The sequence below is a fragment of the Callospermophilus lateralis genome, chromosome 3 (genome assembly GCF_048772815.1).
Source record: "Callospermophilus lateralis isolate mCalLat2 chromosome 3, mCalLat2.hap1, whole genome shotgun sequence".
Taxonomy (NCBI): domain Eukaryota; kingdom Metazoa; phylum Chordata; class Mammalia; order Rodentia; family Sciuridae; genus Callospermophilus; species Callospermophilus lateralis.
This window is the reverse complement of record NC_135307.1, coordinates 66,787,653-66,800,984: the sequence shown is the minus strand read 5'-3', so window position 1 is coordinate 66,800,984 and position 13,332 is coordinate 66,787,653. Positions and strand designations below refer to the sequence as shown.

The window sequence follows — 13,332 nt, the reverse complement described above, 5'->3', positions numbered from 1 at the left end:
ACAGACTTGCACAAAGCCAAAGTACTACAGCCTCACCCAGAAAATACTTCTGCAAGTTTATCTACCCAGCAACTGCCTACCCAACATTAGATGCCACTTTTGTTATTGATCCTTGTGGCCAAGGGTTATTGTTTCAAAACAACTAATGGAACACTAAGTTTGCCTTTAAAAACCCTTGTTTGCCTTTACTTCTCTGAATATGCACATAGTTTGCTGTGGCAGGTGTATTTCTATTGCAATACTCATTCTGGAATAAATTTATTATCTTTGGAGAATCTCTCTCCATTTTTTACTTAGATGGAATGTTATTTAGATACAAATTCTATTATGAAAATAATTTGGCCCTCAGATTTATCTTCATTTAATGGTAATTTTTCTCCTTTAAGTTATTTTATTTTAGTTTTAATCATCCTGTATTAATTGTACCTATTAGTGGGATTTAGTGTAATATTTTAGCACATGCATAATCAAATTCAATCTCCCTTTATCCATCCACTCCCACACCCTTCCAAACTTCTAGAACTCAGATCAACTTTGTTTAGCTTCCACATTTGGGAGAGAACTTGCAGTACTTGTCTTTCTGTGTCTGGCTTGTTTCACTTAATATAATGTCCTTCAGTACTATCCATTTTACTATTTAATGACAGATTTCATTCTTTATTTTTGAACAAAATCCATTGTGCATATATATTTATCACATTTTCTTTATCTACTCATCTGTTGATAGACACCTAAACCAATTCCATATCTTTTTTTAAACTGTGTTGGAGATTGATCCTAAAGATACTCTAACACTGAACTACAACTCCAGCTCTTTTAATTATTTTATTTATTTTTTGGTACTGGCTGAATCCAAGGGAGCTTTACCCCTGAGCTACATCCCCAGTCCTTTTTATTTATTTTTTTAAATTTTGAGACAGGTTCTTGATACATTGCTGAGGCTGGTCTCAGACTTGGAGTCCTCCCACCTCAGCCTCCTGAGTTACTGGTATTTCAGGTGTGTAGCAGTGTGCCCAGCTTGATTCCCCATCTTAGCTGGTATGAATAGTGTGCTAATAAACAGGTATCTTTTTGGTATGATGATTTCATTTCCTTTGGATATATACCCAGAAGTGGGGTAGCTAGATCATTGTTTATTATCAAAAACAAAACAAGTGCTGGTGAGGATGTAGAGAAAAGGGAATTCTCATGCCTGACAGAGAGAATGTAAATTAGTTCAGGCATTATGGGGAATGGTATAGATGTTCCCCCCAAAGTCACAGATCTTTGAAAAGGTATTGGGATCCCTCAAGAGTGTGCAGGATACACTTTGAGAACTATTGCCCTAGGTGGTTCAGTAACTGTGAACTCTGGATCCCTTCTGAGATCCAGACTCATCGTTCCTGGAGAGAACATCCCTTGTTTCCCTTCCTTCTCTAGCCTCCTTTGCTGTTGTTTGTCTTCTCCTGATACCTAAACCATATGAATGACTTAGGGTTCAGCTCTCATATCCCTTCTCCATCTTAATTTTTCCCTAAGTGACCTTACCCAATCCCATAGTTTCATGAGGGAATACTTCCAAATTTAGGTCTCTAACTGGAGTTTCTTCCCTGAGTTTGATTGCATGCAGAAGGGAAGCATTTATAAATATTTGTATGGGCAAAGGTATAATTGACTGTTGAAGATTCGATTTGGATGACAGGATCTCACAGTTTTCCTTTGAAACTCCCTTAAAACACCAGCTTCCTGCCTCATGTTCTCTCTATTTGTATGTCTCCACATACATCATCTAACCCCTTGCTAAGTTTCCCTTCCTTGTTTGTTAAGAATTTCAGCGTGAATGCTACTCAAATTCCCCTCCCATTACTGTGTATCTCACAGGCCTTAGGTGAGGGAAAAGGCACAGAGGGCCTGCCACTCAGTATGTGGTGTGTTCTCTGCTATGGTGAGTTTTTCTTTTTTTTTCTTTTTGCAAATTACTAAGAAAGTAATAGGTTGTGGGTGTATACTTGGTACATTTGGGGACTGGTTATTTCTTGGCTTATTATTGTTTGTTGTAGAAAGAAAGTAAATGTCATAGGTGAGAAATCTGTTTCTGGACTGAGGGTATAGCTCAGTGGTAGAGTGCTTGCCTGGCACGTGTAAGATCCTGGGTTCTGCCTCCAGCACTGGAAAAACAACCACCCAAACAAAAGCCAAATCTGTTTCTGTAAACCGTTAAATAAAAATTATAGTAGGTCTTTATCTGGGCTAAGATCCTGCACTAGGCCCCATCAGTTAAATCTAAAAATCAAAATGAAATCACTAATGCTGATGTTCCCTGCTACCAAGCTGAAACTAAGATGTTTATCTGATCTTCTGAGAATTTAGGACTAGAGAGATAGTAATGACCTTTCCCAGAGAGGCCAATTTCGATTAATATTGCAGTTACCTCTGCCTTAATACTTTTGCCAGCTGTTAATTAACCAATCAGCTACATTTCTGTCATTCTAACTCCCTTTCCTAGTCTACAAGGAAAGTCATTTTGAAATCATACAGACACACACACACACACACACACACACACACACATACACACATTTTATTTGTTTGTTTAGTGGTGCTGGGGATCAAACTCATAACCTAGTGCATGCTAGGCAAGTGCTCTACCACTGAGATACATCCCTAGGCCTTTTTGTTTTTTTGTTTCTGCTCCTTTTGAGCTCGTTTCTGTTTATAAAACCAGCCTCCTCTGCTCAGCTCATTGGAACACTGATGCTATTTTATTGCCCAATTCCAGAATTGCAAATAACCAATTAAGATCTTTAAACTATTGAAATTTTCTACTTTGACAAAGCCTTTTCTTAGCAACTTTTTTTCCCCCTTTTTAAAAATCTACTTCCAGAATTGACTTTAAATGCATTGATTACAAGAGTTTTTATTATATAAATACTGTTCTACAGCTTGTCTCCATGTCCTTGCTGATAAAACAGTGGTAGGATATTTCAGTCTTGTACTTTAGCACTGAGTCGACACTTTCAAGGCTTACGTAATCTATTCCAATCACATCTCTCATTTTCACAATTCTAGCATTGCTAACACCACCATCTTCCTATATGACCATGCCAGATGCCTGAGGTCCTCTCTTAGAGCGTCTCTCTGCCCCACTCCCTGTGATTCTGACTCTTAAACTCTGGGAGTCTGCACCCTCCTCTTGATTCTTGCTGCTCCTGCCCATGAGCCATTACAGTCAGCACTCACTGCTTCTAAGCTTCTGATGTAAACTCCTCCTCTCTGTCCTCTTGACTACAGCAGCAGTGCTTGTTAAAATGCATATTTGATCACAACTGTCCAACTACATCTAGAGATGACAGTACTAATTACATATCATCCAGTGTCTACTACAGTTTAATGATCTGCCTGTAATCCCAGTGACTTAGGAAGGAACCCAAGTTCAAGGCCAGCCTCTACAATTTAGTGAGATCCTATATAAAATAAAAAATAAGAAGGGCTGAGGATATAGCTCAGTGGTTCAATTCCTAGCACCCCCCCCCCCAAAAAAAAATAAAACAAACTTGAATGTTTATGAAATACAAATAAGGTTGTAGGTCTTTCTATTCTTTAGTACATAAAATATATTTGTTTGTTTCTTTTTGGTACTAGGGATTGAACTCAGGAGCACTCGACCACTAAGCCACATCCCCAGCCCTGTTTTGTATTTATTTAGAGATGGGGATCTTACTGAGTTGCTTAGTATCTCACTTTTGCTGAGGCTGGCTTTGAACTTGCGATCCTCCTGTCTCGGCCTCCCGAGCTGTTGGGATTATAGGCATGTGCCACCACACCTGGCAATCTTAATTATTAATAACATAATATCTAGTACTTGCTTCCTATCAGAATTTATTTTGAGTGCTTTATATATAGTAATTCACTCAGTTTCCACAAAATATGTGGACCAAAAAAAAAAAAAAAAAAAAAAGCAAGAAAAAGAAAAAGTAATAAATTTGACTGACCTGAGTATCTTTAAAAAGTTCCTAAGACAGAAATAAAAATTAATGAGTAGGGGCTAGGGTTGTGGCTCAGTGACAGAGCATTTGCCTTGCACGTGTGAGGCACTGAGTTTGATCCTCAACATCACATAAAAATAAATAAACAAAACAAAGATATTGTATTCATGTATAACTAAATTTTTTTTTTAATCAATGAGTAGACCAATACCCAAGATATTTTCTGGTATAAAAATAGGGATTGGTAAACTGTGGCCCATGTCTAAACATTGCCCAGATTGTAACCAGTTAAAAAAGAAGTAGCAGCAGCTGTGACAGGGTATGTGCCCCATAAAGCCTGAAATATACCCTATCTGGTCCTTTGCAAACTCCTTTTGTTAAAAAAAAAAGAAAAGAAAGAAAGATATCCTGTTCTGGAATAGGGCTGTTTTTTTGTGGGGGGATGATATAATGCATAGCTACTTTGAAGGAAGAGATTAGCATTCCTGATAAAATGCTGAAGCACTGTTCTTGATAAACTAATGGGATTAAGATTTTGTTCTGAGACACCAGTCTTCCACCCACCCACTTGACTGCCAGTCAAGAATCTAATGTTCTTTAACTAAATATTCTTGCACCTAGTCCATCAATGATTGTGTAACTATTTTTCCATATAAAATGCCTAAAACTGGAGGTATAGTTCAGTGGTAGAGTGCTTGCCTAGCATGTGTGTGAGGCCCTGGGTTCAATCCCGAGCAACAGAAGAATAAAATAAAATGCATATACTGAGAGTAATCTTTGAATTGATACCTTAGATACCTCTTCCTTTACATTTGGATTATATTAAAATGTGGGCATAAACTCATGACTAAGGCTTCTTTGCAACTAGGGGCAGTTTTTTGAGTTTTAGAAAAATTCCTTCGTAAATATTAAGGCAGAAAATAGTTAATATATAAAATAGTTAATGTATAAAGACTTTAGACTTGTCTTCTGGCTGGGCACAGTGTTGCATACCTGTAATCCCAGCAGCTCAGGAGGCTGAGGCAGGAGGATCACAAGTTCAAAGCCAGCTGCAGCAATTTAGGGAGGCCCTAAGCAACTCAAGTGAGACCCTTCTCTAAATAAAATATAAAAAAGGGATGGGATGTGGCTTAGTGGTTGAGTGCCCCTGGTTCAATCCCTGGACTAAACAAAAAAGAAAATAGATTTGTCTTCTGTAGATGCCAAAGACAACATCTCTGAAGGAACACACTACACGGATTCAACTTGACATGACTGTAGCCATTCTTGAATGATTGCCCCAGAATAACCCTAGCCAGTTGTTCCTATATAGTTTTCCAGCAAGCTACAAATAGATAAAATCATTAGAGTGTTATGTGGAGCTTTCCAGCTGGCACCTTGCCCCAGGGGCTCATCGGACTCTTTTGATGTTAGCATAAGATAAACCAGGTACATTCCAGATGGGATAAAGTCATTGTCCTAACCTAGATATGCCTCTCTTCTTGACCCAAACTGTGGGATCTAATTGGTTGTGTTGCCATCCAAGACACACTTCTGTCACTAAGTCCCCAAATAAATTGCATTCTGCAATACTGGATCTGTCTGCCTCTTATTCTTTAGTTTTACAGTACTTTGGGGTCAGTCCTCATATACTAGAACTAGTTTCTTCTGGAACACACTGTGATTCCAAATTTAGCCAAGGTTCTTCAAATACAAAGGACAGCAAAAAATATTTTCAGGTATATATAGACTCAGAAAAATGCCTGCATACCTTTCCTGGAATCATGACTTATGGTAGTATTTCAGCTGCTTGAGAGATAAATGAAGAGAAACTCTGAAGTAGAGAAGTAGTTTAAAAAGGACTGGTAGGTACACTGAATGTAGCTTGGTGGTAGAGCACTTGCTTATAATATACAAGGCTCTGGGTTCAGTCCCCAGCCCTGCAAAAAAACAGACAAATCCCCCCAAACCAATTTCCCCTAACAGGACTCTTCTGATTCTTTCAAAACTCAAATTAACTTTATAGAAAACTTAGAACTATGTATGGAAGGGATGTCTGAAGTCAGGATTCAGGCCATGTTCTGATGTGCAAGGGCAGCATCTGTGTGGCAGAGTCTGGCAGTACAGTTGCACAGGTTCTGTGGTCCTGTTCAGAGGAGCAGGGCTCTAGTCATCTTTGGAATCAAGGCACCTGCTTTTCCCTCTGCAGTTTGGGGAGAAACCATACTTCTAGTGGTTTTTTTTTTTAACCTCAAAAGAGAGAAAGGTTGACTACTAGAGTGTAGAAAAATATTTGGAAAATTAAATTTTACAGATAAATGCTTATAATGGAAAACTTTCAATATGTTCATAATTAAGAAAATGGAGGGAACGCAGGGAGCCACAGCAGAGTGACCCGAAGGGGTTGGCTCCTGCACCGACTTTCCTCGCTGTGAGGGTGGCAGACTGCCCTCTGCCTGACTTGGCTGTCTGTACTGTGAACAAGGTCCTCTTCCTGGTTGCTCTTTGTGTGGCTGGGCACCAGAGCTTTCCACTGGCCTGCGTGTGGGGGAAGGCAGGGTACTCTGCCTTTCGGGTGTCTTTTTTGCCTGACAATAATTTCATAGCCCTCCATGCCTTATTCTGGTATGTCAGCAGAAATTTCATGTTTCTGGTAACTCTGTAGCCCCCTTGCTTAGGGCTTCATTTCTAATACAGATGCAAGTAGCCCCTACTTTTTCTTTTGGAATAGGGTCTCCCCCCATATTGGCCTAGGCTGCTTTGAACTAGGCTCAAGCGGTTCTCCCTCCTCCTGGGTAACTGAGACTATAGGCACCAGCCACCTCTCCCAGCTTGACATTTTCTTTTAGTTTGGCCTTTTTGGTGAGAGTCGGGTGAACCTTGTTTGGGGAGTGGGGGCAGATATAATGATGCCACCAGCGTTCATGTCCCCATCCTGTCCTGACAGCCTCCTTTTTCTCCTATAAAAGTTCTCTCCAACAAGAGAGACATGCTCGAACGTTCCTTTTATCATAACTAAAATTGTAGAAGCTTTTCTGTACACTTTGCCTTTCCCTAATTGTCTGATTTGCATGTATTTATTATTCTAGGTTGGCGACAGAGATGATTCCAATCTTTATATAAACGTGAAGCTGAAGGCTGCTGAGGAGGTAAAGCCTAGAGAAATGGTGCTGTCACCCTCCCCCACCCTCATTCCAGGTCCTGCCAGTTACCCTTTGCCCTTCCCATAGGACTTTTACTGCCACCAGCAAACATTAGAGTATTTATTTTGCAAGTCAGAAATGGGTGACAGTGTGGCAGCCTCTGGTTTGCCCTTGAATGCTTTCTCATCCATGATTTTCTTCTTCCCAAAGAGCAGGAATAATGGATATGATATGTGGTGACAGTGAAAAAGTAAATAATGAGCGGTTGGAATGAGGGACTAAGTCTTCAGAACATGAGGGCGAAATCATGACTAACAACCTGGTTTATTTTAGTCATATCCTTAAAAGAAGCAGGCCCATATCTTAATTTCTCTTGGCATTTACCTGTTTTCAATGTTCATTTTTACAGATTGGGATCAAAGCCATTCACATTAAATTACCAAGAACGGCTACAGAATCTGAGGTGAGCCTTAGGGACTGATTGTGAAGAGGCAGCTAGAGTGCTTTCTTCTCTGGCTTTTGTTAGTAGCATTTTAAGGACTGAGATACATAAGATCCCCAGGTAGATCTCTCTTTATTGACTTCTCCTCCAGAAAATCCTTAGAAATACCCACAGAGGAAATAGTGCATCCTATGGTATGAATATTTGGTACTCAAAGCTGATTGCAGTTCCATTTGCTTTAGATCACCTATCGTGTTCATTAAAACTGATCCTTGACCTGTAATTACCTTCCGTTTAAAAACCAAATATGTATTATTTGTTTGTTTGTTTGTTTATTTCTTTTGGCAGAGCTGGGGATTGAAATGTGGTCTTGCTCATGCTAGTCAAGTGTCCTACCCCCGTGCTACATCCCCAGTCCCATATTCTATTTATTGATGTTCGAGAATGGGCAAAAAAATTAGTGGTGATTAAAGTCAGAACTGTGGGCTGGGTGGTGGCGCATGCCTGTAGTCGAAATCACTCCAGAGGCTAAGGCAAGAGGAGCTCTTGCACCTACAAGATTGAGACCAGCCTGGGCAGCATAGTGAAACCCTGTCTCAAGAGAGAAAAGGGAAAAGAAAAAAAACTGTGGTCTAGGGATGTGGCTCAGTGTTAGAGCACTTGTCTAAAATATGTAAGGCCCTACATTTAATCCTCAGCACTGCAAAAATATAAAAAAATAAGAAATAAATAAATGGAATCAGAACTGTAGTTGCCTACTTGTAGGGGGATAACTATAAAGGGTAGGAAGGAAAAAGAACTTTCTGGGGAAATGTTCTGTGCCTGTACTGTCCAACATGGTATCCTCTAACCCTAGGAAGCTGTTTTAAGTTGAATTAAAAAGAAATATTATGAAAAATTCAATTCTTCAGTTGCACTAACTACATTTCAAGTATTCAGTAGATGTCATTGTGTTATAAGATACAAATTACAGAACATTCCTGTCATCACTGAAAGGATTATTGCACATTGCTGCTCTGTATCTCTGTTGTTGTTGTTCCCAAATCTTTATTATTATTATTATTACTTTTGATAATTTTGAGACAGGTCTCACTAAGCTGCTTAGAACCTCACTAAAATTGCTAAAGCTAGCCTTGAAATTGCGATCTTCCTGCTTCAGCCTCCCAAGTCACCGGGATTATAAATGTGTACCAGAACTCATATGCTAGATGAATAAATTTTAATCCTCATCTTCCTCCTCTTCTTCATTTAGTCAGTATGGGAATAATGCAAATTATAACTGCTTTGTTAGCAACTGCATGCAACCAGTTGCCAATGTTTTTTGGTAAAATACTTCAACTACCTTTCAGAACAGGTTACCTTGTTATGGTGGTCTTGCCTTTTTTCCTTTCGAGGGTTGCAACCCATCCGCTGAGATTCCCAGCTTTTCCATTTTTTATTTTCTCTTGGAGAGACTGCTTGAAACTGGCAGCTTCTGTGATTCCATCTTCTCTAGGATGGGCTTAATTAAGGGTAAACCTCAAAATCTACTTCCTTTTTTGCCCCACTTTGCCACAAGTTTTTTAATATGCACCATGGGAGCAGCAGAAGCAAAAAGGGCTTCTCTGTATCTGGATTTTGATGGTTATAACATAGGCCTTGCTATTGCAGTAGTGAGTTGTTAAAGCTCTTATTTTTTTGTGTGTATGTGTGTGCTGGGAATTGAACCCAGGGATGCTTTGCCACTGAGCTGTGTCCCTAGCCCTTTGTATTTTATTTTGTGAAAAGCCCAGGCTGGCTTCAAACTTGATATCCTTCTGTATTATCCTCCTGAGTCACTGGGATTACAGACATGTGCCATTGTACCCAGCTTTTTTGTTAAGATTTCTTAGCAAACACCTGGGGAATTGTGTTAGTCAGCTTTTCCGCTGCTGTGGTAAAATGAGCTAATCAATCTATAAGGAGGAAAGATTTATTTTTGGCTCACAGTACTCAGATTTCAGTCCATGGTCACTTGGCTCTATTGCTTTGGGCCTGCAGTGGCACAGTACGTCATGGCAGGGGGTGTAGAGAGAAGGCCTGCTAAACCCTTGGGGGCTGCAAAGAGAGAGAGGAAGAGGCCAGCATTCTCTTATTCTCATCAAGGGCATGTCTCCATTGACCCAATTTGTTCCATATGTCCCACCTCTTTCCTTTAGTGCCACAGACTGTGAACAAAGCTTTCAACATATGGGCATTTGGGGACATTTCAGGTCTAAACTATAGCAGATACATTTTATGTTAAAGTAGAATTTCTCTCAGCATTCAAGGGTGAGTTACATTCTGAGAAGACTATAATTAAATTCTTTGGGAAAATGGGGCCACTTGATTTTTCCCTTGAAACATGTTTCTCCCAGCTTTTGACTTCTATGTACATGTACTATGTACATGTGATCTTACTTTTAGGTGTTAAAGAGCATCACGTCCTTGAATGAAGACTCTACTGTACATGGCTTCATAGTACAGCTACCCTTAGATTCAGAGAATCCCATTAATACTGAGGCAGTTATCAATGCTATTGTACCTGAAAAGGATGTAGATGGGTGAGTGTGGCTTGTCTTCCTACACTGCATTGGATGGTTCCATTTATAATACATCTCTGTTTGGGGAAAACGTCATATTTGTTTCTGAAGAATAGACACCTAATGATTTTTGTTTCCCCCTCATTTTTATCACTTTGTTGTTTAGATTGACTAGCATCAGCGCTGGAAAACTTGCTAGAGGTGATCTCAAAGACTGTTTCATCCCTTGTACACCTAAAGGATGCTTGGAACTCATCAAAGAGACAGGTAAAAACAAAACAAATAACAAGATGGCGATGTCTCTGAGTGCCTGTGTAGACATGTGGAGTGCAGAGGAGGGCACACACTGTGGGCTTAAGTGATGGATTTGATTGGCAGCAGGCCTGTTTACTAGGGGGTTTTACCTAAAGTCACAATTTCCTGAAAACTCTGTGAAGTAGGTGCTATTAACATTCAGTAGCTAAGAAAATAGGCTCAGGGAGATGGAGTATTTTGCCTAAGAGACAACAGAACCATGATTTGAACTCAGAGTTATTTGAGTTGAAAGCAATTTATTTTTGTGAAAAAAATATCCTGTATGGTGATAAGAATTCAGAGAGTATGAAAGGGTACAAAGTGAAAAGTCCCCATCCCTGAAACTGGCACAGATAGTGGTTTCAAGACTAGACAGATGGCTGGAAATGGATATCTTGAACAGTTGGCCATATTTCCTTATTACGTAGTTAGTTCCTTGGTATTTTTAATTTCATTATGAATACTTTTAGCAGAGGTTATTTTTTGCAAGGAAATGGGTCCTGTTTAAAAAAAAAGTAGGCCAGAAGTTTCATATGGAAAGTTTGGCCAGTATAAATGAAAATTCTGTATGGTTGACAAGAAAAGATCAAGCCATAAGCCTTGGGACAGCTATTACAGTTCAGTCCTACAACTAAATTTATATTTTTCAGCATACTGAGCAAATGCTTATTACAATGTGATAAAAGCAAATCCCATGAACTATATAGCAGCTATAAGCTTTCTACTTCCTCTTAGTGATAATGAAGCTACCATTTGCCCTAAGTCAGCTTCAAGTCTTTTGCTGAATCCTAAAAAGCATAGTGAGGTATCTTTTATATGTTTGTATGTCTGCGTGTATTTAGCTAGCCAGCTCTTTTGGGGATTGAATCCAGGGCTTCATACATGCTAGGCAAGTGTTCTACCACGGAGCTATATCCCCAACCCTGACCAAGATAAACCTTTTAAACATATTAGACTTAGATGTCTATTTTTGAACATTCATGATGTTAATACTATATAAGATCTGATCTTTTTCTGATAAAATTGATTTTATAAATGAAGCATAGTTTAAACTCAAAACTACCTCAAGCAATGATCCACAGTCTTCAGCCATGACTGGATCCTATGCCTTAGACAGAGTCCTAAAAACATTCTCTTTGCTTTAGTGTATGTGGGCAGCTCATTCTCAGGTTCCTTGTCCATCCTTGGGCATAATAGTAATGGGATTTTGCCAGGGGATGAAATAGGGCCACTCGTCTACTACTGGGTACTCACCCTAGTCATCTCTGTTGAGCATAGTAGGAGTCAGTCCTGAAAAGGATGTTAGTATATTTCCAGAAGAATGGACGCTTAGTAAGCAAAAAGAAAGCTTTCTACTATAATTAAAATTTCCCCTTTATCGCTTCCCTGCAAATGACTCTGTGGTTCAGGTTATAAGTCAAATGAGAAACTTTGACAAGGAACTGCATGAATAAACTTAAAGCTGGAAAGAATCACCAAAACTAATCTAATTTCCTTCACTTCTCTTTACCCCATTCCATACACCCAAGTAGTTATAACCATTTTTCCCAAGTAATTTAATCTGATAACTTTTTCCATATGGTTGTTTAGCTGTATCTCAGGGTTTCTTTTTGAGTGTAGGATTTCTTCCCACTCCTCTATGACTCAGTAAATGGATCTTGGCCTAAGATGCTCTCCAAAACCACAACAAGGACAGTATACAAGTTCCTAATCTGGATGTGAAACATTAGAGCTAAGAATCTCATTGCCAGAGAAGGAGTGTTTTTAGGAAGGTTTCTGTTCGATGCTAAGAACCTGCTTTCGTGCACTTGTTCTGTTTTTCCACTCAGGTGGCAGGTGAAGAAGGGCAGCTGCTTTGTTCCAACTCTGACGCACACTGGCTTTTCTTTCAGGGGTGCAGATTGCTGGAAGGCATGCGGTGGTGGTCGGGCGTAGTAAAATAGTTGGTGCCCCAATGCATGACTTGCTTCTGTGGAACAATGCCACAGTGACCACCTGTCACTCCAAGACTGCCAATCTGGACAAGGAGGTAGGAGGTCTGGGATAGAGTAGGAGGTGTTCAGTGTGTGTGTGCTGCATGTGTGTACTTCACCCTCACTGTCTTGTTTAACCTCATAATGTTGTTAATATGTTTCTTTTCTCATTTTACAAGATAAGGAACAAATTCAAATTACAAACTTGCCCAAGTTTATACATTAAGATTTTGTTTGACTGTATATTTTGACAGTAATTTGCCTCTTGGCAAACAGAGGTTAGCAGTGTAGGCACTGGGATTGCCTCTGGTATCCAGATCCCGAGTGTACTGCAGAAGAGGAACTGTTCAGAGAAAGGCTTGAGCAGCGGACACCCATGGCAGCTTCTTCTTTTTGGGGGGAGGTACCAGGGATTGAACTCAGGGGCTCTTGATCACTGAGTATATCTGCAACCCTATTTTGTATTTTATTTAGAGACAGGGTCTTACTGAGTTACTAGCACCTCACTTTTGCTAAGGCTGGCTTTGAACTCATGATCCTCCTGCCTCAGCCTCCTAAGCCTCTAGGATTACAGGCTGTGTGCCAGCCAGCCCAGCCATGGCTGCTGATTCTTGATCCTCACATCAGATTCCTGAGTTCAAAAATGTTTGCATGGCCAGGCCTGGTGGCTGGCGCATGCCTGTAATCTCAGCTACTTGAGAGGCTGAGGCAGGAGCATTGCAAGTTCAAGGGCAGCTTGGACAGCTTAGCAAGATATGGGGAGAGAGCAGAAGAGAGGCCTAACATCTTCTCTTTTAATCTTCCTAAAGCAGTGCTCTGTGGAAGGTTCTGTAGGAGAGAATGCAGTTTTCAGGCATTATATTATGCAGGGTTGTTGTCCTGAGTCTGTGGCTGAGTCCAGGCTCCCCTTCACCCTAAAGGTTTCATTGCTTTTCCCCATTTTGTTCAATGCAAGGGGGGCTCTAGGCAAATGTAGAAATGCATAGCATGTGAAAG

The 13,332-nt window shown here is 40.0% G+C and overlaps 1 protein-coding gene across 2 annotated transcripts in view; it reads left to right on the top strand.

Annotated features, from left to right (window-relative positions):
* Mthfd1 (methylenetetrahydrofolate dehydrogenase, cyclohydrolase and formyltetrahydrofolate synthetase 1) overlaps nucleotides 1-13,332 on the top strand; it is a 68,108-nt gene that overhangs the window by 18,539 nt on the left and 36,237 nt on the right. For both annotated transcript variants that reach the window (XM_076850377.2, XM_076850378.2), the window contains exons 3-7: nucleotides 7,034-7,093; nucleotides 7,497-7,550; nucleotides 9,954-10,090; nucleotides 10,236-10,336; nucleotides 12,256-12,392. In XM_076850377.2, the coding sequence (XP_076706492.1) occupies nucleotides 7,034-7,093; nucleotides 7,497-7,550; nucleotides 9,954-10,090; nucleotides 10,236-10,336; nucleotides 12,256-12,392 (489 nt within the window). The remainder of the gene's footprint in view (nucleotides 1-7,033; nucleotides 7,094-7,496; nucleotides 7,551-9,953; nucleotides 10,091-10,235; nucleotides 10,337-12,255; nucleotides 12,393-13,332) is intronic.